At 44.1% G+C, this 22412-nt stretch overlaps 1 protein-coding gene across 2 annotated transcripts in view; it reads left to right on the top strand.

Annotated features, from left to right (window-relative positions):
- Nucleotides 1-22412, top strand: part of MAP2K5 (mitogen-activated protein kinase kinase 5) — a 111210-nt gene that overhangs the window by 62235 nt on the left and 26563 nt on the right. For both annotated transcript variants that reach the window (XM_052671879.1, XM_052671880.1), the window contains 3 exons: nucleotides 8011-8040; nucleotides 19248-19274; nucleotides 19586-19618. In XM_052671879.1, coding sequence (XP_052527839.1) covers nucleotides 8011-8040; nucleotides 19248-19274; nucleotides 19586-19618 — 90 coding nt within the window. The remainder of the gene's footprint in view (nucleotides 1-8010; nucleotides 8041-19247; nucleotides 19275-19585; nucleotides 19619-22412) is intronic.

Genomic DNA, 22412 nt, shown 5'->3' with positions numbered 1-22412 from the left:
GAAATAGCAGCCACCTAAATCTTCATATTTTCTTTAATCATCCTCTGAGCCTTGAAATGCCTTGAATTTCTTTGCTGCAATGCTATGTGTGCTGAGAAACCAAACTGTTACTTCTGAATGTTCAGAAATCTCAGGAGAAGAGAAGTAGGATGTGGGTTGGACTGAAGTTTTGGGAGGCAGTGAGCATCTGTGTTCCTTCAGAAGTAAAAGATGTCCAGACATGTGCAGCTTTTTATTTTCGCTTTGCATTTCTTTCTTCAGGACTGCTTTAAAGAGAATTAAATTTAATACCTGACCCGTGGACCTGTTCAGAAATGTTTCGTCACCAACAGTTTGTGCGTTCCCGTGAGGTTTTTAGATTAGTTTTACTTAAGTGTTCTGGGATTGACAGAGCAAGTTCAATTTAAGCCAGTGACACTGCTGTCACTGCACTGAGGACTGCGTCAGCATTTTCATTATAAAAGCTGTGTTTCAGAGGGTTTATAACTCAGCCGTAAAATACACTCCAGGCTGAACCTGAGCGTTGTTTTTGTTCTGTGACTGATTCCGCCTCCTTCCAAAAAAGATGCCCTGCACGGGAGGATGGATGAGATGGCTTCATATTTCTTGTATTACCCTGATCCTGTGTGCCTGCTATCTGGTGAATCCTTTTTCTTTTAGTAAACCTTCTTGCCTCCCATTGCCTGTGTGAGGGGACAGAGTTGGTGAGGAGGGCTTGGCTGGACCCTGGGCACAGAGGATCAGTCTCCCACGGAGCAGTGTGAGGTACAGTGGTAGAAGGGAATCTGGGGGAGGGAGTAGGGTTGTGGTCCAAGCTGTCTGTTGAGGCAAAGTGTAGGCTTGCATGGCTTTGTCAGGTGATCCAGGGCAAATGCAGCCAGTATTTTATTTAAATGCAGGAAATAAGTGATTTCCTTATGCCACAGATCAAAGCAGTTTTTGGAAGCAGAGTACAAACCCGTGTGTTTGAGTGACAGTGCCTTGTAAGAGCTTTCAGGGGCTGCTGGTGACATTTGTGTTAATATGCTGTTTTAAGCAATATTTCAAGCAGTCATATTACAGATTTATGGCATCTCAGCACTCCCTTAGGTAGGAACACTGATACATACCCAGCAAACACGCATCGTGTATTTCAGGTACACGTGTAGCTTTGGAGTTGGGAAGGCAATATTTGCCTCCAACACCAACAGACTGCTGGAGCCTGCAGCGCACTTGGGCTGGGAGCACAGGTGGAGGTGCAGGAGGAGCACACGGTCCGTGAGCACACAGATTGGGGAACGTGTTTGAAGAGGGTGCTAGAAGGGAAGCAGCTCTGCTTGGCGATGGTTCTCTTAAAGCACTTCAATCTTCAAGATGTTTGACTGCAGGAAATTGATATAAGGATGCCTCTGTAAGTAATCTGGTCAAGGAGCAGAGGTTTCAGACGGATTGTTCCTAAAGAGTCTGAGATGAGTGATCAGCCACATGTCATCAGCACGCAGCTGATGGTGGTGAAGGAGTCACGATTGTGAGCTGGTGGTGAGCAGGAAGTCCTGCAGACCATGGTTTGGTCTTCTGCAAGATTTCCCTTACAAATGGACATTACTCTGCAGCATTTTGAATGTGCATAGCGGAGTGTTCCTGATTTACACAGATAAATCCTTACACACGTCATTCAGCTGTGCAGGATGATGCAATTCAGAAACTTGCTCCTAGGAGAAAGCTGGCCTAGGTGTTCTGGGGTGGGTTTTTTTTGTGCTGTTTCCCCCCACAGAGCTGTTTTGAGCCTTTTTCCAAACAGTGGCTCTTAGCCCGGTTCCATGCCTGCCGACTTCATGCAGCCATTGGGAAGAAGGAAGGCAGTGTCCAGCTACATCACCATTTTTGTGGCAGCGAAATGAGAAGTAGAAGGTAGCAGTGCCTGAGGGCTGGGTCATGAATTAATAATTGCTCTGTGGAGGAGGAGGCCCGTCAGAATAGCTGAAAACGGGGAAGTTGCCTTGCAGAGCGCTATCAATCACTCAGTGACCATAACTTCCAGTAATTAGTGTATTTTATGGGCCTTTGCTTCAGTGACTCGGAAGCACATATGCTCCACTCACAGCTAAACTTAGCCCAGTAATATTCCAGGATGATTTATCCGCTTGCTGCACTGGGATGTAACCCTATATTAGGTGAAGATTGTGAACTAAGCTGCAATAAAGTGTAAGTTTAGGTACAGTTTGCGTGGGTTGAGACCTCCATGTATCATGTTTCCCTGCAATTGCTCTTAGGCCACTGCGGGCAGTGTGTGCAGCGGCGAAATAAATAACGTGGAGTGAGTGGATGGATGGAGAGAGTCAGAGAACCGTTGGAGTTGGAAAGGCCCCCGAAAGGCCATCTGGTCCCACTCCCCTGCAGTGAACGGGGACACCCACAGCTCCAGCAGGTGCTCACAGCCCATCCCCTGACCTTGGCTGTCTGCGGGGATGGGGCACCATCACCCCTCTGTGCAGCCAGTGCAGTGCATCGCCGCCCTCACCGCGAAAACTTCTTCCTCATATCTGCTCTGGATCCCCCCTCTTTTAGTTAGAGCCCATTTCCCCTTTCAGAGGCTGTGTTTGCTCCTCTCCCCTTGGCAGCACCTTTGAAGCACCGCCGGTAAAAGCCCGCTCATCTGCAGGGCCGTGGAGGGGAAATGTGCCATTTAATCATGATTGCACGCAGCCTTCAGTACGCGGCGCATTCACTATGGCTCATATTTAAAAGAAGTCAAAGTGAAACTAATTATCTTTAATTAAGGTGAATTAGGCTTTGATTTTTAATATATTTTATGTAGAGAGATCCTCGAAACTCATCTGCTCACGCCAAGGAACGTCCCAAAGGTTATTAGGGCATATTTCTGGTGGGCCTGGCGGTGTCAGTAATAACCTCCTTTCTCATGGTTCCCGACACGAACAAATATGTCACTTCATCAGTCTCTGTTACCACACTTATGCCCCTCCGCGGGGGTCGCAGATTCCACAAGTTATCAGCTAATGGCGTTATACATTAAAAATTGAAGCTTTCCTCACTCCGAGGCCTTTCAAGGCTTTGTTCTTAAGCCCCAGACACTTTGGAGTGCAGCTGCAAACTATAGGCAGAAGATTAAATTAATTTGTAACTCTTTTTTTTTTTCGTCCTGCATTGCTAAATCCCGCACATTTAATTGAAACCCTACTTCAAGATGCTTTGTGTTTCTGTTCATCTTTGTTGTCAGTTTAACCTCAGAAGCACTTTAACACTGGTAAATTGCTGTTATATCCTTTTGGATTTTCTCTCTTTTTTTTCTTTAAACTGAGCAATAAGAGGACGGTAAAATTGATATTAGAAGGAAAGAAAAATCTTGGAGTAGTTTTTGAGGTATTTAATATTTATTAAGGTCCGTACCCTGCAGAGTTCCAGGTGATTTTAAGCCGTCTATCTAGGAATGGATAAATTGGTCTTGGAAGGAAATTTCACCCAGGGAATTTGATGTTATCCAGTAGTTAAGTCTGATTTTAAAGTTTCCCGTGTCTGAAGGTTCCGAAGTGATGGCAGCTTCTCCATAAAACGAGGGTTTAACTGCAGTGCACAATCTAAATGCAAAATCCTCAGATGGAAATTTAATTGTGCAAAATGTGCACGAGGTAATTAAGAACAAATTTTAGAACATTTCAGACCATAAAGTCCTCCTTCAGCTGGATCGCGAGCGATATTGTGAGTGCTTATTTTCAATTTGCAGTTATGCTGAGAAACATGGAATGTGTCTAAATTAAGAATGAAAGCATCCCGTGCTTTTCAGTGTCACTGTAAATTAAAAAACAACTCGCACAACAGAGTAGATACTGATCTAAGTGGGAAACTTTATTGCCCGAGTGCCCTAAAGATACGTTTTGGGTTTCCTTCCCTCAGTCCCTTTCTGAGCAGGACAAGAACTGCTGCTGCTGTAATTCTTATTAAGTGTGCAGGAAAGCAACGTGGGGAAAAATGGTTTGTTAGGAAGGATGTCTGGATTTCCAGTTTCAGCTCCAGAATGGTTAATTATGTTTTTCCAACAAGTCATTTTGATTTTGTCTTCACTTATCTGCACGTTAAGTGTATGTTTTTAATTGCAAACAGGTTGAGCCTGGTTGGAGTTGTTTTCCAGCTCTTCTTACAGCTGCTCAGCACAAAGGCTGCGGGCACCTCCCTCTACCAGAACTGCCTTCACCCTGATGCTGGCTGCCCTGACCCTACCAAACACTGGCTGCCTCGTGGTTTTTGCTTTTCTTTCTACGTTCTTAACACATTTTGACCCAATCTGACCAACTGCACCTCTGCGTTTTATTGGCTCGTTTTGGAGTGTTTATGTCTCATTGTATCAGTTGCTGTTTTAAACCCTGATGGTGTTCCTCTGCACCTCTCTGAGTCCCAGCAAATGCTCCTATCAGGGACTGCGTAGCAGAAATCATTTTTTAGGACACAACTTCGCTGATCCCCATGAAGATGAGAGTTTGGAGCGCTCTGATTCTGATGGGCTGCGTTCTGTCTATGCAAGTAATAGTAAAAAGGAAAAAAATGTGCAGGCGTGCGGTTGCTCTGAAGTGAAATAGTGAAGGGAGGTGTTCCTCTGACATATTTCTTGCTGCTGTGGTTTGATTCCCGTTTATATTTCTGTTCCACGCCAGCAGTGCAATTCACTGTGCCTTTTTAAAATGAGGTTTTTTACAGTCCTTGTGCAGTGTGAAGGGGCCCACGGGGAAATGAGAGGCAGCACCTCGGAGTCTGAGCGTTCCCTTCTCTCCTCTGTAATATCCAGAGCCACGTGAAGCAGCAGTCGGTTCCTGTCCCTAACTACTGAAAACTGAAATGTTATATTTTGGCTGCAATGCCTTAAAAACAAAATTAGGAGTTCCCAAGTTGCCTCATGTGAATGCAGAGAAGTTTTTGACGCTGTTTTAACTTTGTAGTTTACGTTTTCTGCGCTCTGCTTTAAGCTGAGTTGCACATGTTTAAATGCCTTCCTGGAGTCAGGATGATGGAGGGTACAGAAATCCCTTCAGTAAAGCTCTAATCTGTTTGTTTTGGGGTTTTTCTTTCTTTGCTTTTACTGTGACACTATTTATAAATCTAAATCTACGTACAGAGGTCATTGGTTGGCTGAACTTAAACCATTTTACTTAGTAAATTTAATTAAGAAAATACAGTGCAACTCATAAGCAAATGAGTTTTTCCTAGTTTTAAACCAAACCACCCTCTTGAGTGCTGATTGCCTTGCTCGACCCCTGGTGATATAGAAACAGGCAAAATTAAAAAGGACATTAAAGCTTCATTAAATCTGAAACACATTTAGTACAGTGACATATCTGCAGGCTATTTCAGGGAAGATTACATACTCTTTGCTAAGTTTCTTAATTTATAATACCTTGACAATCTTGCAGGAGGGAAACAACTCTGACTGGATGGACTGAGGGATGGTTCTGGGAATGCAGGACTGCTGCTCGGCCCATCCGGGGCTGCATTGCTCCACAGTTCTCAGGGAGCAGCTTCACCAAGCACTCTGTCTTTGTTAACAGCCCCCAAAGAACTCGTGCACAATGCATTTTGGATTCTCAGGGGCTCGTTTGTACGCTGCATACCTCAGTCTGGCAGAGAACTGCTCTTTCCTCAGTTGTTCAGTGGCTTTTGGAGTCACGTAGGCAAAGCCCTACTGTAATGTGGTGGAGGTCAGGGGAAGGAATCATCCCTGAGGGCAGGAATGCTCAGTCTGAAGCCTGCACTGAGGTAGTGGTAGGTTTTCTGCTTAAAGAAGGTCTGCAGAACGATACCTTATGTGTAGAGCCATAATGATCTTGTTTTTATTTATACTGTGGGATAAATATGATGTGCCTACAAATCTGTAGCTGTTGTCATGACTGTTCTCAAGTCGGTAGTCGTTGGGAAAATTAAGTTTTCTTCTGGTTTTGTTTGTTGTAAAGTGTTTATTTGGCATTTATGGGTTTATTGTTAGGCATTGGATGTTGCAGCAGCTATGCTTTGTAGGATCTTGAGCAGCTTCTTGTAAGTTGAGGATGGTCCTCCCAGGAGGTGAGAAAACGGAAAAGGGAATTGTTCTGTATATATTAGTGGCTTCTGATCCTTAAGATTGAGCATGACAGAAAACATAGGGCCTGCCTTTATCCTTTTAGCATTGTATTCCAAAGCCTGACATCAGAAAGTGACTGCCTGAGCTGGGAGAAGTGGAGAACCAGACAGCAGTGACAGAAGGGGAGCATCAAGTCTGCTCAGCTTGAATTTGTTTGCTGGAAGGGTGAATTTCCGACATGGAGAAGCTCTGAGCTCCCTGCTGCACAAAGGAATCGTTTCCTTTCTTTGGGTGGCTGTTGCATGCCTCTTAAACACTTCAGGTACCTACCCTGCTCCTGTCAAGTCTTTCCTCTGAGGATCTGGATGAAGTTTACTGAATTCTAAAGACTTACAGCCAAATGTCCCATAGGCTTGGGTGGCTGCTGGTATGGCAGAAACGGCACCATCTCCGCTGATGCCTGTTTGCTTCCTCTCTGCTGCCAGCTTCTCCTTATCGCCGTCTCATCACTCTGTACCTCACCAGGTGAGACTGAGTGATGTCTGCTGCTCTTTGTCCCACCGCTTCCCTACCTTTCTACAGCTCTGCCTTATTGTTTGTACTTCAGATGGTTCTGTGCTGCCAACTGGGCTGAAATTTCAGCATAGGTTGTATAGGCACAGCTGCCTCAGCTGCAATCTGCCTAGGTCAGATAACCCTGGCACTGAGGAGCTCAAATGACAGCAGCAGTACGGTGCTTTCCCCCAGCGCTGGCAGTACACAGCACGGCTGAGACCTTTGGCACTGATGCTGCTCCTCGGTCTGAAGTGAGTATAGTTTGTCATGCAGACAAATCGATGATAGCATTGCATCCATAACCTCTGGGTGGATCACCTCCTCAAGATCACAGTATCACGGAATGGTTAAGGTTGGAAAAGATCCCCAAGTCCAACCCATCCCACCATGCCCATGACCACATCCCTCAGTGCCACATCTCCATGCTTCTTGGGCAGTGACTCCACCACTTCCCTGGGCAGCTGTGCCAGCGCCTGACCAAAGGTAACCCCCTCCCGAAGGAAGGGAAGGGTAAGTGCCAGTTAGCAGCAGTATCATGAACCCACCTGCCTACAGCTCTTTTGTTGGCAGTGCAGGGACGTGGGCTTCATCACAGAGCACATCAGAACACAAAGGTAACTGCACACAGTGCACTTCTGGGGAGTCTGTGTCAACTGTGAAAGCCCACGTCCTTCACTGGATGGTAGGCGAAACAGAATGGTTGTATTTTGCTGAAATTCTTTCAAAGGTTCAGATGCCAATGGGGGAAACCTAAACTCTTGTACCAAGAAAGGGTTTCTCACGGACTGACTATTAGCTGTGGCATTGTGTCAGTGTTGTTGAGTCTAATAGCAGTACTAGCAGTTACATCAGTAATGCATCAAGTAAGGGATGATACAGCACGTGCTGTTCATATGGCGTGCAATGGAAAGTAGGTTTGAAGGAAAGCCCATGTGTTTGTATTGCAGGTGCCACTTTCTCTCCAGATCTCACACGCAGGTTCCTAGCTGGGTTTGACACCGATAAGGAAACAAACCTCAGCTATATAACCCAGATTTCACTCTGAGCTGGTTAAGGAAGGACTCAGGGAGTTCAGTGCTTGCTCATTGCAGATAATTAGCAGGAAGGTCAGTGTCGGTGGCCTCGCTGCTGAGGCTGAACTGGTTTAATTTAGAGAGTCCTCAGGAACTTGGGCATCAAACAGAGTCTCTGAGTGGTACAGACAGAAGCTTGAGAAATACAGAAATATGCAGAAATGAAAAAAAAAAAGGCTAATTGTTGTGAATGACTCCATTCTAAATGCAGCTCTTTGTGTACTTCTGCTGGCATTTCCCTTTTATACAATAGAAAGAGTTGAGTACTTTTCTCTCTTTAAGAAAATGTGCCCTCCATGCAAATCTGTGTAACTAGACAAATATTATTTCCTTTCCCAGCTTGCTCTTGGGAGGTTTCCATATCCTCAGGTAAGATTGTTCATTACTGCTGTTTGCCACTGTGACATTCATTCCTATGTATGAAGGTGCAGAGAGCAATTGTGAACATTTGAGCCACATACAAATAAATCTGTCCTGTTAAATTGAAAAGTACTATCTTGAAGGAGTCATTTAGTAGTCTGTATTGATTTTATTTTATTTTTCCTTTTTCCCCCCAAACTCCAGATTTTCTCTTCCCTGGAGAGAAGCAAGATTATGATGATGTTAATGATTGTTTTGTTGTGAGATTAAAAAATAATCCCATATGTACAGCACTGCTTTTGATGCCAGGAAGATGCATCTACTCCTTTTTTCCACGTTCATTTTTCAGTTCCAATTTTAAATGGTGTTACAACCGCCTAAAATCATCTCAAATCAAAAATATAATGTGAGTGGAATATGTAAAAGGATTCTGGATTCTCCATTTTCAGAGGAGATATGCTAACATTAACTGGTGTTTGTGTTTATATTCTGACATTTTCTAACTCATAAAACTATTTCCAACTTGGCTATGGCCAATATTACCACTTTTGCTTTGCACGCTTGAAAAAAACACGAAGCTCTGAACAGAACCATCAATCCACAGCTATGTTTGGGGCTTCCTTTAAATTCTTGTTGCGAGATGGGTGTTAGAATTCATAAGCACAAACTGTTCTGTAGTTCTTCAAATCGTTCTTTCCTGGGAGAGGGGAAAAAGTGAAGTGTCCAGGGACTCAAATGAATTATTTGAATGTGGTTTTTATGTTTTCTTGTGTTTTATGAGCGCTGCTTTCTGCATCTTGGTCTATACAGATCAGAGTGCCTGGAGGCATGTCTGATTTAAAGGTGGTGTTGGTCTGTGCTCTTTAAGCATCTATTAACTTGCTATTATTATGCAAATAACTGTTGTAATACACATACTAATTTATGCATGGTTAGATTATGCAGATGCCTCACAAACATGGTTATTGAATAATAGGCTGGGACTCATTCTCTCCCATTTTTATAAGCTGTTTTAAGCAAATTCTCCTGACAGTTTTATGGACTTGTAAAGATTTTGTGTACGTGGAAACACACTGATTTCACACTTTATCTCCTGTGGAAAATGTTTACTGACCAAAAGAAAGCTGCCGTTGGGTACCCAGCAGATTTTGTCCATATTTTCTCCGTGCTGTGAAAAGCAACCTCTCCTTTGAGAGCGGGCTGAAAAAGCAGCTCTTGTGCTGAAGTGCCCTCCATGCGTTGGCACAGCCTCTGGTGCTCGTTGGGCATCTCAGTGCCCTTTGTGCTAAACCTGAGTGCTGGGGGATGCAGCTCGGGCTGCCCTCTGTGCACAGAGGCTCTGGAGCTGGGGAGGGAGGTTGGGGTGCATTGTGGATGGCTGCAGACCAAAACTTGTTTTCTAAACTGGGAGGAGAACATGATTGCTAGTTTAAGATCCTTTTTTTTTTTTTTTTTTTTTTTTTTTGCTATTCTAATTAAAAAACAGATCGCATTTGTAAAAGAATATTTGGCAAGTCAGTAGGCCATGAAATTGTGTATATTTTTTAATGCAAAATAGTTGAAGAGGTGAAACTTTAGAATGTAGCTATTAAGGTTTTCAGGCAACTGCTTTTTGTAAGGACTTTATATGAAGTATCTGCATTTTGGATGCGAGCGCTCATAGCTGGTCCAGAACCCTCAGCACCTCACTGTGACCAGGTGGATGATTGCAGGGTGTTGGGTTTATTTCATGTTTGTGTGAATATATAACAGACCTGTTTGTAACTGAGCAGATCTGCAGCGTGTCGCTGGGTTTGTTGAGGTGGTTGAAGCTGATGGTCCATGGGCTCACAGTGTTTGCCCCCCATCAGCGTGGGCTGGCTTCCCTCTGCCAGCGGGGTGTGTGGCTCTGTGCTGGGGAGCACCTGGAACTGCCCACAAAGGAGCCTTTGCCTCCAGCTGTAGCTGAACAAAAAAGGATTTTTTCCCCTCTACGTTTAAGTTGCAGACAAATGTTGTGTGCAGACCCAGTTTAAATGAACAAGATTTATTCATCATTGTACTGTGGCGATTCAGGACTCCTGCAATACGCCGGCGCAATTAAAGGATGGTTTTTTATGTGGCCTTTAGTAGGATACTTTAAGGATAAAATTCAGCACTTTTCATTTTCCATGTGTTTTATGAGCATCTATTTTGCTAACACTTATTTGTCACGTTGTCATTATTTAATCTTCTGTTAAAGTCGTGTCTGGGAAGCACTTCAGTGAACAACCAACTGCATACGGAAGGGAAGTTGCTTGTGGGTTTAGAGTTCAGTGTAATCTTCGGAATCTAGTTATGGAGTTACTGTCATTTTTAGTCACAATATGCAGTTAATTTCATAATCTGTCAGTAGCTGCCAACGGTGGTGATCTGAGTAAGGAAATGAGGAACAGCAGAGCTTAGAACAGGCTTTCCCACTATGAGAACTCCACAAAGGGAACTCAGATCCTTAAAATGAGGTGACACGTCAAACGTGGCGAGTGCTTGTCACGTCTTGTTGTTTGTTTTCCTGGCACAGTGTAAAATGCCTTTTGGAAGAGGTAGTGTATGAGACTCACAGGACTTTCTGTAGATACAGACAGATGCACGTAGGGGTATATTCTTCCCCTGGTGCGCAGTTCCATTCAGATAAGTGGAGTGGTGCACACACACACTGGCATGAAAGACTCTTTAGAATAAAGTTATTTCCTGTGGAAGCATTGAAAACTGCAAGGAGAGCCCTTTCCCTGCTGACACCATCGGTGCAGGATTTGAGACATGAAAGCTCCGCTTATAAGAAATAAGTTCCAAATTTCTTGTAAAAGTTCAATCTTAATTCCTCTGATTTTGGTGGCAGCTTATTCATTTCCAAAGAAAGAGCTGTAAAAAATATATATTCAGATACATATATATATAAAAACAACAGAAGGCCTCGGCACCTCAGAGCAAATGGAATTAAATTGGAAGCTGGAAGCCCCAAGATGTGCAGTGGCTGAGTGCGCTTTGTCGCAGCGTCAGTGTGGTGTATAAAACGTGATGGGGCAATGGCTGGTTTAATGATAATGTAATTTAGGAAAAATGAAAAGAATTGACCACTAAATATTCCCAGCTTGTAGTCCAACATTGCACAAAGCAGGATGCTGGAGGACTGCATCCATTAGGGAGATGCTCCGGAGGAACGGGCAGGCGCTGCCGTCAGCGCTGGCTGTCAGATGTGCTGCGTTGAGAGGGATGTTGAGAGCCACTGTTCGGGGCCTGGGTTAATAAATGACAGGAAAATGACCCGAAGTTTATAAACCTGCCCCCCCTCCCATGCACACCTCCTGCCCTGCTTCTCCCCCACCCCAAATCTGAGCAAACAGTGCCCCCAGTATTGTAAAGCTTTGAACGTTTTCACACTCCATTAATTTATTACTCCTCTTTCCTCATCTTTAAATTTATCTCCACCCCCCCCTTTTTTTTTTTCTTCCCTTAAAAAAAAAAAAAAAAAAAAAAAAACCCGGCTCCCCGCTGCTACAGCGATTTTCATCTTGTTGTTAATTTTCCCTGCTCCATATGGAGCTCCAGACATTTCACCTGGAGGCTGTACTAGATTTTGCTGTAGCGATCGCACTTCCGGAGGCCAAAACTGTCATTTAAGGTTCCCGGTGCATCTGTCTACGCCAGGCTTTTCGCTGGCACCGGAGAGCTGGGATAACAAATTGGATGCACCTGAGATTGGGGTGCGGAGCGCGGAGCCGCGCGTCCAGCGTCGCCCGAGCGCGGGGAGACGGAGAGGAGCAAATATTTCATCCCGCCTTGTCATTGATTAGAAAAGAGCCTTTAATTTCATTTCACCCCATGTTGTGATTAATTTGCATTCTTTGTCAGAAGTTAATGGAGTTTTTTATGGTTCACTCTGAAATCCTTGAAGACATCAGAGTTGATCTGATGTTTATACAACCGCCAGCGGAATTTTTTCGTGTGATTGATGGAGAGCTTGATGTTATTCCAAACGGCTTTTTAAGCTGTTTTTAAGAATTATTTGAATAAAATGCAAGCGAGATATTGTTATAACGATCAAGATTATCTGTTAAAAATCTGTTTCAAATAAAGAACGCGATAAGTAGAAAAAAAAAATATCAGAAAGAGACGAGGGATGATGGATGCCGGAGATGTATTTCTTAAAATATATCATCCCTGCATTCAAATAACTTCCTGCAAAAGGCACCGAAAGTCACACGAACCTTCACTGAATGACTGTTTGGGAGAAGCAGAGTTTTGCAGCCCGATGCAGAGCTGTGAGGAAGGAGCTGAGCCGCGCTCGGGTTTTTCCCCTCTTGTTTTCCCTGGCATCGGCACGGAGCCGCATCCCCGCTTGGAGCCGACGGGCCGATGACTGAGAGCCATCCTTAATTCCCACTGCAAACAAACCTAAGTGGATAATAGGAGGTTTTATAGCCCGAGCGAGCGCTGCACACGTGCCTGTATAAGGAAATATACAGCCTTTATAAGAAAATACACGGCTGAAAAGGCTCAGTGCGTGCCGTTCTGTGCTCCTCCCGTTGGGGAGAGCTCTGTACTTCTCCAGTGCCCGACACACGGACGGCGCTGGGCCGCAGCACAGCCCCACTATGGGCTTCCAGCAGCGAGAGATCTCCCATCTCTGTTAGCATGTTTCATTGCTGGTGGTGTTTTTTAAGGAGGGGGGGAGGTGGTTCTTTATATTCTTTTTTTCCTTGCCTGATTTTGTGTTCCGCCCTCGCTGTGATTTCTGCAATAAGATTTAATTGTAGGTCAAAAAAAAAACCAGCACCGAACCAACCAAGCGCCTGTGAGCGCTCCCATTTCAAACAGCTTCATTTGTTTGCTGCGTCTCAGCTTGCAAAATAATTGCGTGGCTTTAAGTGGAGCTGCAGCTTTCTGAGCCCTCTATGAGCACAGCCTGAGATTCTTTTTGTTATATGCAATCCATACTATTGACCAAATTTGGCCTGGTTTCATTGAAATGTAAGCAGGTTGTCAGGGAAAAAAATACTTGGTTTAAGTTGGCATGCAAAATAGCCGTTCTGCTGTTGTTTTTTCTATTGACAGAAACATCCTTTAAGCATTCATTTATTTTGTGGGGATGAATGGAGGGTTGGTTGCAGCACGTCTCCTAGTGAAAGAAACCTTATCTTCCACATACATCAAGATAGAGAGCCATTTAAATGGCATTAAACACTGCTCAAATGCTAGTGCCAAAACAGTGATTTTTCTCCCAGTTAAATTTGGATCAAATCTTTAAATATCACAGATTTGTGCAAATGTTTTTGCTTTTGTTATGTGTTCCAGAAATCACTGGAAATATTGGAAGTTCTCTGCTATCATTTGAAGTCCTGACAATTACCACAAGTTTCATCAGATACCTCATCCTTTAGATAACGTACTTTGAGTACATTTTACCTTAGTCATTTTTTGTCCTTTACCGGCAATAATCCAGTGCTTAAATTTGATCCATTTGCGAGACTTGCTGCCCCACTTGAGTGGAGTTTTGGATTTGCATTGTAGCAGGTGCACAGATTTTGGCACTTGTTTTATTTCTGTTGCACGTATCAAGGCACGTTTATCTGTATATTTTTTGAATTTGAATCTTCCCATTGGGTTTTTGAAAAAGAAGAAAAGGAAATCCTTGCTTGAACACTGTGCTCTAGCGTGGGGATGCAGGAAACAAGTAGAACTAATTGTCATTTGTCTTTCTGAGGGGGAAAATGAGCCCGCAGAGGGGATCCCCCCATTCTGCCCGTTCTGTCTTTGGGTCAGGATGTAAGTTTGTGTTTTCCGGTTGGTTATGGCTTTTTTTTTTTTTTTTGGTCACAATGTTTATGGTTTAAATAAGAAAACAGCGTAATGGAAGCAGCTCTTCTCTTGTTCTGTGCTGTTCTCTCATCCTCACAGCACAGCTGGGGCCTTTTTGACTGCACTGAGCAAGACTCTGGAATGATGTTTGCCCTGAGAGCTCCATACCAGAAATGCGAGCAGCATCCAAGAGGAAATGGTGGCCTTTCTTTGAGAGATTTTTCCAAACATGCAACATGTCCAGCACAAGTTGGTGCTTCCATGGAAAGGGAGATGTGCTGTGCTGTCCTCCCTCCCAGCTCCACAACCAGCAGTGGGACCGTGGAGTCACTTTCCTGAATGGGACAAGTTTCTTGGGCTTGTCCCTGGGCGGTGGGCTCTCCCTAGGAAGGGGCGAGCAGTGGGTTGGCTGGTTGTGCAGGTGGCCACTTAAGAGGTATCAGCAGGTATTGGATTGACTGAAAGTGTTCATCTCCTCCATGCTCTCAGCAGGCTCTCTTGGCTTGAAGGAGGAGGCGTGTTTCCTTCCAGCTAACCAGGACCTGGGGATGAGAAGAGGTGGGAGTGCAGCAGCTCCAAGGGCAGCCAAAGGAGTTCAGAGAGGAGCTGGTTGGGCTCAAGGATCACAGAGGTCTCTTCCAACCTCAGTGATTCCATCGGTTGTGCTCTGTTGTTTGGAGGTGCCAGCCCTGTGCAGCCACGTGTGTGACTCGCAGTGAATTGCAGTGCTGGCTGTGGTGAGCACTGGAGTGATGCAGGATAGGTTGCCTGTCATTGCCCAAACCCTCCGCGCCTCAGTTCAGTTCCCACTTGTATACCTGCATTTTGACCTCTGTGGGTTCTTTCTTTCAGATATCCCTTGAATTGTGTCATTTCTGGTCATGTATGATCACAGTTGGTTTTATAGCTTGTCAGCAAAAGCTCAGGACTTCTGTAGGTGGGTTCCAGTGGCAAGTGTTAACCAGGGACTTCTTACCTGTTTCCGTCCAAGCAAGCAGGGACAAGCAGTTATGAGGAGGGAGCATCCTGATGGATGTCCACCTGCTGGCCTTCAGCACTTCTCTTTGGCATCTCGTTGCTAAATGGGAGTCTTAAACATTGCAGTTGGGCTCATGATCCCGGTGGGCCCCTTCCAACTCGGGCTGTTCTATGATTCTACTAAATTCAGCACTTTCCCCAGGCCTCGCTCCTCCCACATTCCTGCTGATCAGGAGCAGTGTTAGCAGCAGCATCCTGGTCCCGCTCAGCTGGGGCTGTTGTTGGCTTTTTATGCTCCCTCCGTAATTCCAACAGTTTTTCATGCCCGGTTTGTTGAATTGTGTTACTAAACTCTGGTAAACAGATTTCTCTGAGAAGTGGCTGCAGTTCAGTGGTGGATGAAATAATCTCTTTATATAAATTTGCTTTCAGACCTTTGGGAAAACCAGCGTAATATAATTGTAAGAATATATTTAATATTAAGGTTGTTGTGAATTGTGTTTTTTTATTATTATTATTTTGAAATTGTTTCTCTTCCTTTTTTCCATCCTTTGTTTTGTGACAGCGATAGCAGTTTGCCATTTGCAAAATCCTCATGGTGGGATTGGGTTGTTCAGAAATTTGGGAATGAATCAGGGGGGTTGGGCTGGCTGGGTTTGATGCTTCCACCTCCTTCAGAAGCTTAACCAACTTCAATTTTGCAAAAAAGTCTATTTTATAGAGGTGTATATGGTAAGATCCATGGTGGTGAAGACCAAAAGGAAGTGCAGTACTCTTGCAAAGTCCTCTTCCAGTCCTACCAGTGCAGAGATAGAGCAAGTGTGCTTTGGTCATTTGTTAGTAGGGAACGGTGTCTGTGGTTGCTGCCGTTCAGTAAAATATAACCTTCCTTCCCAAAGGTTAAAAATAAGCTGCACGTATTTCTAAAATCAGCAGTTCCCTGGATTGGAAAAACAAATGTTCTACAGTGCAGCCTCCTTTAAAAACAGTACTGCATGAGTTGTTGGTTTATGTATTCTTCAATTAATTTTAATTTTTCTAAGTAAAAAAAAAAAATCACTAGCTTGAAAAGCAGTATATATATTAAGAGAAAACTTGCTAACTGATATAGGAAGATCTAACCCTGGGTCACCTGCAAATCTCTCAAACAAGAGCTGCAGGGCAAGTCCTAATTCCAGAGAGGAAAAGCGAAAATTAAAGCTGTAGCTGGTGACTCCTCCAAGGTACCCGGGGTGCATTCATTCGAGTTCAGTTGATTGTGCTTCTGAATGTCATGGGAGAGGGATGGGAGAGGTCTTCTCAGCCACTTCCCCTCCAAAGCATCTCCATGGAGACAGAGATGGAACCTGATGGTTTGTCAAAAGTTGCTTTTTGTAACCGCAGGCATTCATTAAATAGTAGATGAAGCAGGAGGCAAACTTTTGCATTTTTAACCAACCTACAAAAGGGCCATTTGGAAAATGTGTGTTGTTGAGTCCAGCATTGCTGATATTTTGTGACCTGAGAAACAGGCCATGAATGTGACGGATTTATTTGTCGTTGAGTACTGAAAGAACCACAGCAAACGACATACAGCTTCTGCAGTATCAAAGGGACGGTGTCCTTCTGCAAGCACACACAGTTCCAGCTTCACTTCAGAGGCTTTGAACGCCTTCTGACCAACAGGAGGTGCCATCCGTGGCCACAGGGCTCCCAGCTGTAACTGGGCCGTGGCTGAGGGGACTCATGGATGCTGGGAGGATGGGTGTGAGTTCTCCAGGATGGAAATGACACTCCTGGGAGCGCCTCGACGCGCTCCTCCATCGTTATAAAGCACGCCTTGTGCCTTTTGGGTCATCCTTTACTTTTCCATTGCGCCCATTTGAAATTCTTCATGGCAGGCATACAGCCATCGCAGTTGCAATCTCGTGCCCAATCTCAGATTTTTTCCTGATCTCTGATTTTTCTCTGCACAGAATACACAGGCACCAATTGCTCAGCTCTGCTGCCTCCTACCCTTCTCATCCCCCATAGTGCACGAACCCAGGCTGCTGGGGAGGGGAGAGCAGAGCCGGGCAAGCGGGGAGATAAAGCATTTTATGTTGAGTACTTTTAACACTGTTCTTAATGTGCTATAAAACTGGATGCTGTGCTTTCTCATGAACTGTGCACAAGAGCAGAAGCGCCGGCTGTAAAGTTGTCGTCGGTTGGGTTTGTTTTATCGTTGCAGGGGCTGCCCAATAATGTGGTCTCGGGAAAGGTAAACAACATAGTTTTAGCAGTGAAAAATATGCCTAATATAAATACAGCGGAGTTCATTGCTGCTCAGAACTTGAAAAATACTGTTGTAGTGTTGTGTTTTCCAGTGGAGCTAGCAGAGGAGCGCAGTGCAGCCCTGCAAGCAATATATCTGAGGCAGAGCAAATAGGTAATGCATCTGACGTGGGAGTCTCTGTGGCTTCCTCAGAGAGAAAAGCGCTGTAGCTTTATTTAATTGAGAAAATGAATCAATTACAATGATGTTGCATCATCAAATGCAAGGGAAATAGCAGATATGTCATTACATCGAGTAACAGTGTTAAAAAGTAATTGAGTGTCTTAAGCATTTTGAATCAATTCCAGGTACTGGCACGGATACCTTAATGCAAAATTTATGAAGATGATCTCAAAATAATGTGTTGCCATCAAAATCGTGTAATAAAAGCTGGTAACAATGCGTGTGTGATGAGCACACATCTCCCTCCCTTGGGAGCCAGTCCCTCTGCTCCCATGGGTGCTCGGCATGGGAAGAGCTCTGCAATACTGGGGTGTGTGTGGCCATTGCGTTCATTATTCCTATTAGAAATAGGATTTTAAACCTCATACAGACATTGGCTGTGATTGTGTAACAGTGTTGAGGCACCTGTATATGGTCTCACCTCCGGCCCTTTGCATGACAAGATTTATTTTTCCTTTGAAGAATTGAATGATGCTCTGTTTTGGTGTACAGCTGCATCACCCGTTCATAAAGGGCTCGGAATGGCCCCTGTTGAATAAGCAGAGCCTATTTTGTCGTTTAGCATCTGAAAGTGAAGCATGAAGACTTTTATTTTCACAACACCTCTTGTTTATTAGCAATAATGCAAAATGGCCACTTTATTCTGTTGGGTTATGATGGGTTGACATAGACCATTAAAGAATATAGTCGGTTATATCCATCTATTTATTTTCTTTTTCATCCTGGAAAAAAAAAAAAAAAAAATTATATGCAGAAAGTTTATGTGTGCTTGTTTCCTTACTCCATATGGAAGAGCTTCACTGCATAACAGCAGCTTTTCCTGCCTGTAGAGCTCTGCTGCAGGGCTGGGTGCAGGGGAGAGGGCATCCAGAGCCACTGCGACTCTGCCCCATTCATCACTGCAGAGCGATAGAATGCAGAGTGTGAGATGGAAGGGGCAAGTTACGTTTCCATGAAAGACTGCATTCTGTTTGCATTGTCATTGTGTTGGGATGCAACTTGATGCCTGCTTAGGAAAGATGTGTAATTAATTATCCACACCCATTAGAAATGATGCACGTGTGCCTGTTGTCAGAATGCCAGCGTGTGTAAACGTTCAAATACCTGCTCTGTGCTTTGTGTTCGGCTGTAATTCTGCCCTGGTTTCTTTTTGTAATCAAAAGGTGCTTTGGTAGGATGGATTCATTCACAGTGCCCTGTAGGTGCCCAAGTGCTCCGTCCTACAAACTGTTAATTAATTTCCCAACCAGACCAATGGTACAAAATGTGGAAAGGCGCAGAGACAACGGGCTGCAACTCTTTCCTTTGCCATTCAAACGCAGAGTTGCTCAAACTTTCCACCTCCCGGATGGCAACGTTCTGCTTGTGCTCAGAGTCCAACCTGGCTGGGATGTGTAGGAAACTTTGGGTAGGAGTGGAGTGTGGGGGGCTTTCCTGAGTAGCGGCAGAGACTTCAACCACATAATTAAAGTTTTCTTCACAAAAAAGGGATTGCGAGCCGGGCCTGGCAGTAATCCAGAATTCTAATTTCTGACTATGATTTAATTTCAATTTTAAATAAATCGGTTTTTAATTTAAAAAGAGTGAGCTTCATAACATTAGCGATGATTGCAACATTAAGCCCAGTGTTCACAATCTAGCAATATAAAACATTATTTATATCTGAATCGTAAACAGCCTTTTGAAATGGATTATGGTTTTTCTTCCTATTCTAATACAACCTGGAGGGTACTAAAAAGTGTTGTGTGAAATTAACATTCTGCTGACTTTCGCCTATAAATGAGAAGCGAGCTATTAACATTTGTGTATTTTCATTATGTAAATTGTGTTAACACATGCCCACAAATTGCCACCAGCGATGCAATAATTTTCTCTCAGTGATCATAATGTGTCCAAGTGAGTCATTTTGATTATGACATGCTAATTACATATTGCCTTTTTTCAGATTCAGAAAAACCAGGGATCTTTAATGGTAAGCTTTATGAGTTCAGAAAAAAATTCACTTTTCTTTTTCCTGATGGCTGCTTCCTCTGCATGCTTGAATGCCTTGTTTTAAACTTAGCAAATTGCATTTTGAAGAAAATGCAAACCTTTAACTGCCTGTATTAGATTAGGTACCATTAGAAATAATAGAACATCCTGAGCATCAATGTTTTTATAAGAGTTTGCTGCTGTTGATTAATCTTGCTATATTTTATTGCATTAATGATTTTTTCTTTCCACTCCACTGTAAAGATATTGCATATAGGCTAATACTTTTTCCCTCTCTCCTTTCCATTGCAGCCTCTCCAGTTATTGCAGTGCATTGTTGATGAGGTGAGTCGTCGTCTTATGTGCTTTCACTCCTAAAGTCATTCCTAATGGAGTGGAAAGCTTATATTTTGTTTCCTAATGAAGCACAATGCCCAACATCCTCAGAGCACGAGTTGCCTGGTACAGCTTGGAGCTGTCGAACGTGAACTGGCTTGGTCCCACTGTATGCTGTTTTGCTGCTCTAAATGTCGAGTCCTTGACAAACTGAATGGTCTCAGAGGTTAATCCGCGTGGCTCCTGGGGCCCCAACCTCGCTGTGTGAGCCGATCCAGTAAAAACATCCAGGTACTTTCTCAGGGCTGACTGCCGTGAGCTTGCTTTGGTTTTTTAAGTTTTAATGAGGGGGTGATGAGAATTAGGAAGCTTGAGCAAGGCAAAGAAGCTGTAACTTTCTGGAGATTCACCTCAGCCTCTAGCAGAACATCCATGCTGCCTCGTCAGGTCGTGGTTGCTGGGTGATGGCATCCCGTTGGACCTTCACTGCATCCCTTTCAGCATTTGTTCAGCTGTACACAGGATCACGAATTAAAATGAACATGTATCCTTCGTGTGAAGGAGGGGAAGGGAGTTCTCCTGGTCCTGGTGTGCCTCCAGCAGTGCCAACCCTTCTGCCTGGCCCCCAACGCTCTCTGGTTCCTTGAGCGGTTCTCAGACAATTTGCTTCTTCCATCTTTTTCACCCATTGTTATTCCTGTTAGGTATGTCCTTGGAACTCCAAGCCACCAGTGCTGTGTCTGCCAGTAGCAAAAAGGCCATCTCTGTCCTTGAGAGGTGAAGCTGACCTTGCTCGTATTTTCACATGCGTTTTGCTACTGGTAGACTAATAGCTTTTGAATGGGCTAGACAAATTGCTTTTAAATAACAGTGCCCAAATCAGTGCCACCCCCACCCTGTCCTGCATACAAAGACCTCGGAGCAAAATGTCTGTAATTTATGACTTCTGTTTTCCCTCCTCACTTTGTCTTTTTGCCCATTCTGTGGGATAACAGCAGGACCTGCCTGTTTGCCTCATGCTTGCTCCTCCTTTACACAAGGACCTTTTTGAGAGACAGAGGCTCAGTACTCTCTGGAGCCCTCCAGCTGTTGTTGCTACCATGAGTATTAAAGATTAGAAGTGCTCAGTGTTGTAAGACTGATTGCTTGGGGCCAAATGTTCCCCTTGGCTGCAGGGAGGTCCTAAAACTCACAGGAGGCAGAGCAGAGCCCATCCCCAGAGGAACCCAGGCCCTGGTGCAGAATTCCCCGCCTCACTTAATGACGACAGCAGTGAGCAGAGAGGGGCTGCAACCACAGCAGTGTGGTTCTGGATGATATGGAGAGAGCTTGGAAGTTCTTATCCTCCTGTTCCTGGACCGAATTTCTCAATGCACAGCTGTTTTATCCTTTCATATCGCTTGGAGCTGAGCAATGTATGTCCAGGAAGGATGACCCTCGTGCTCCAGGCTGGCTCCAGGCTTATCTGGAGAGCTGGGAGGTGACTGCAGTAACTGGGGCAGCTGTGGAAGGTTTGCAGCAGACAGGATGGTTATCAGAGGCCTTTGAATAGACTCGGAGTACCTGGTGGAAATGCTATTTTGGAGTACGTGAGACACAGCAAGTCACTCTGGTAGTTTAAAGAGTCTGTCTGCTCTTTTCCAGGGACTTAAATTTACTTTGCATAAATTCTGCAGAAGGAGCAAGGGATTTGGGAAGTGTTGTAAGCCATGCCTGACATGTTTTTTGTTGAGTTATGTGAGCAGGCTTTTAATGGCATTGGTTCTGGGCTGATTGCTCTAATGCCAGGATTAGTGAGAAGCATTGTGTGAATAGGTTGCACGTCTGCCAGACCTTTATTTTTTAACATGTGGTAACATACACTGAAATCTGATCCAGCTACAAATAAGACACGCTCATTTAAGCTACAGTCCCCATCATTGCAGCCTCTTCTGCTATGGTAAGGCTCCTGCTGCTGGCCCAGAGATGAGGATAGGCTCACACTGATGCTGTTTGTCCTGCAGTACAGCCAGCAATAAAAGCAGTCTGCTGGTGTTTGAGGTCTGAGAATTCCTTAACGTTCCAGCATTCAGCTTAGCTGAGTTGTTTTTGGCTTTTTTTTTTTTAATATATTTTTGAAAAGCATATTGAACAAGATAGAAAAGGAACTTGATTTTCGTCCATCAGTTTTGATTATAACTCCAGAATTAAGTGGACATCAAATCAATTGAATCAGAAGCTTCAGGAGTGAAGACTTTGAAGAGCGAGCCCTGCTTTTGCAAATAGGAGGCAGCACTGAAAAATCTGCATATTTTGGCGAGTCAGGCAGACTTTTAAAAGAAAAATTAATTAGTTGTACTCATGAATCCTTACTGTGACAACTTCGTGAGTGAATAGTGAGGAGCCTTCCATGAGTTTCTTGAACGTTTCTGTTAAGTGCCCCCACAGAGCTACTTGGTCTCACAAGACTGCAGTTTAATCTAGCTCAAGGACTTCCAAACTTTGCAAATCAAAGACCTCTTTTTTTTTTTCTTCTGTTTAAATCCATCCTCTAGAAACATTTAGCAGATCAGTTAATGCAAGCGTGGTGTTAATGCTGAGCTGCGAAGCATGTCAATGTTAATAAATTTTCAATGGAAGAAATAACTTGGGCTGAATACATGTATCCTATGTAGTCATTTCTATTTTTTTTTCCTCCTCTTTGTTAAATATATCCCTCTATTTATTGCTGCAGCCTTAAAAATTCACAGCATGTTCAGCTTGATCAAATAGCGCAATGAAGTCCATTGCCTCCTGAGTGCAGAATTTTGTAACACATCAGCGC

Source organism: Tympanuchus pallidicinctus, unplaced genomic scaffold (genome assembly GCF_026119805.1).
Source record: "Tympanuchus pallidicinctus isolate F22 unplaced genomic scaffold, pur_lepc_1.0 scaffold12, whole genome shotgun sequence".
Lineage (NCBI taxonomy): Eukaryota > Metazoa > Chordata > Aves > Galliformes > Phasianidae > Tympanuchus > Tympanuchus pallidicinctus.
Note: the sequence above shows the minus strand (reverse complement) of the source record. Positions and strands in the feature narration are given on the sequence as shown.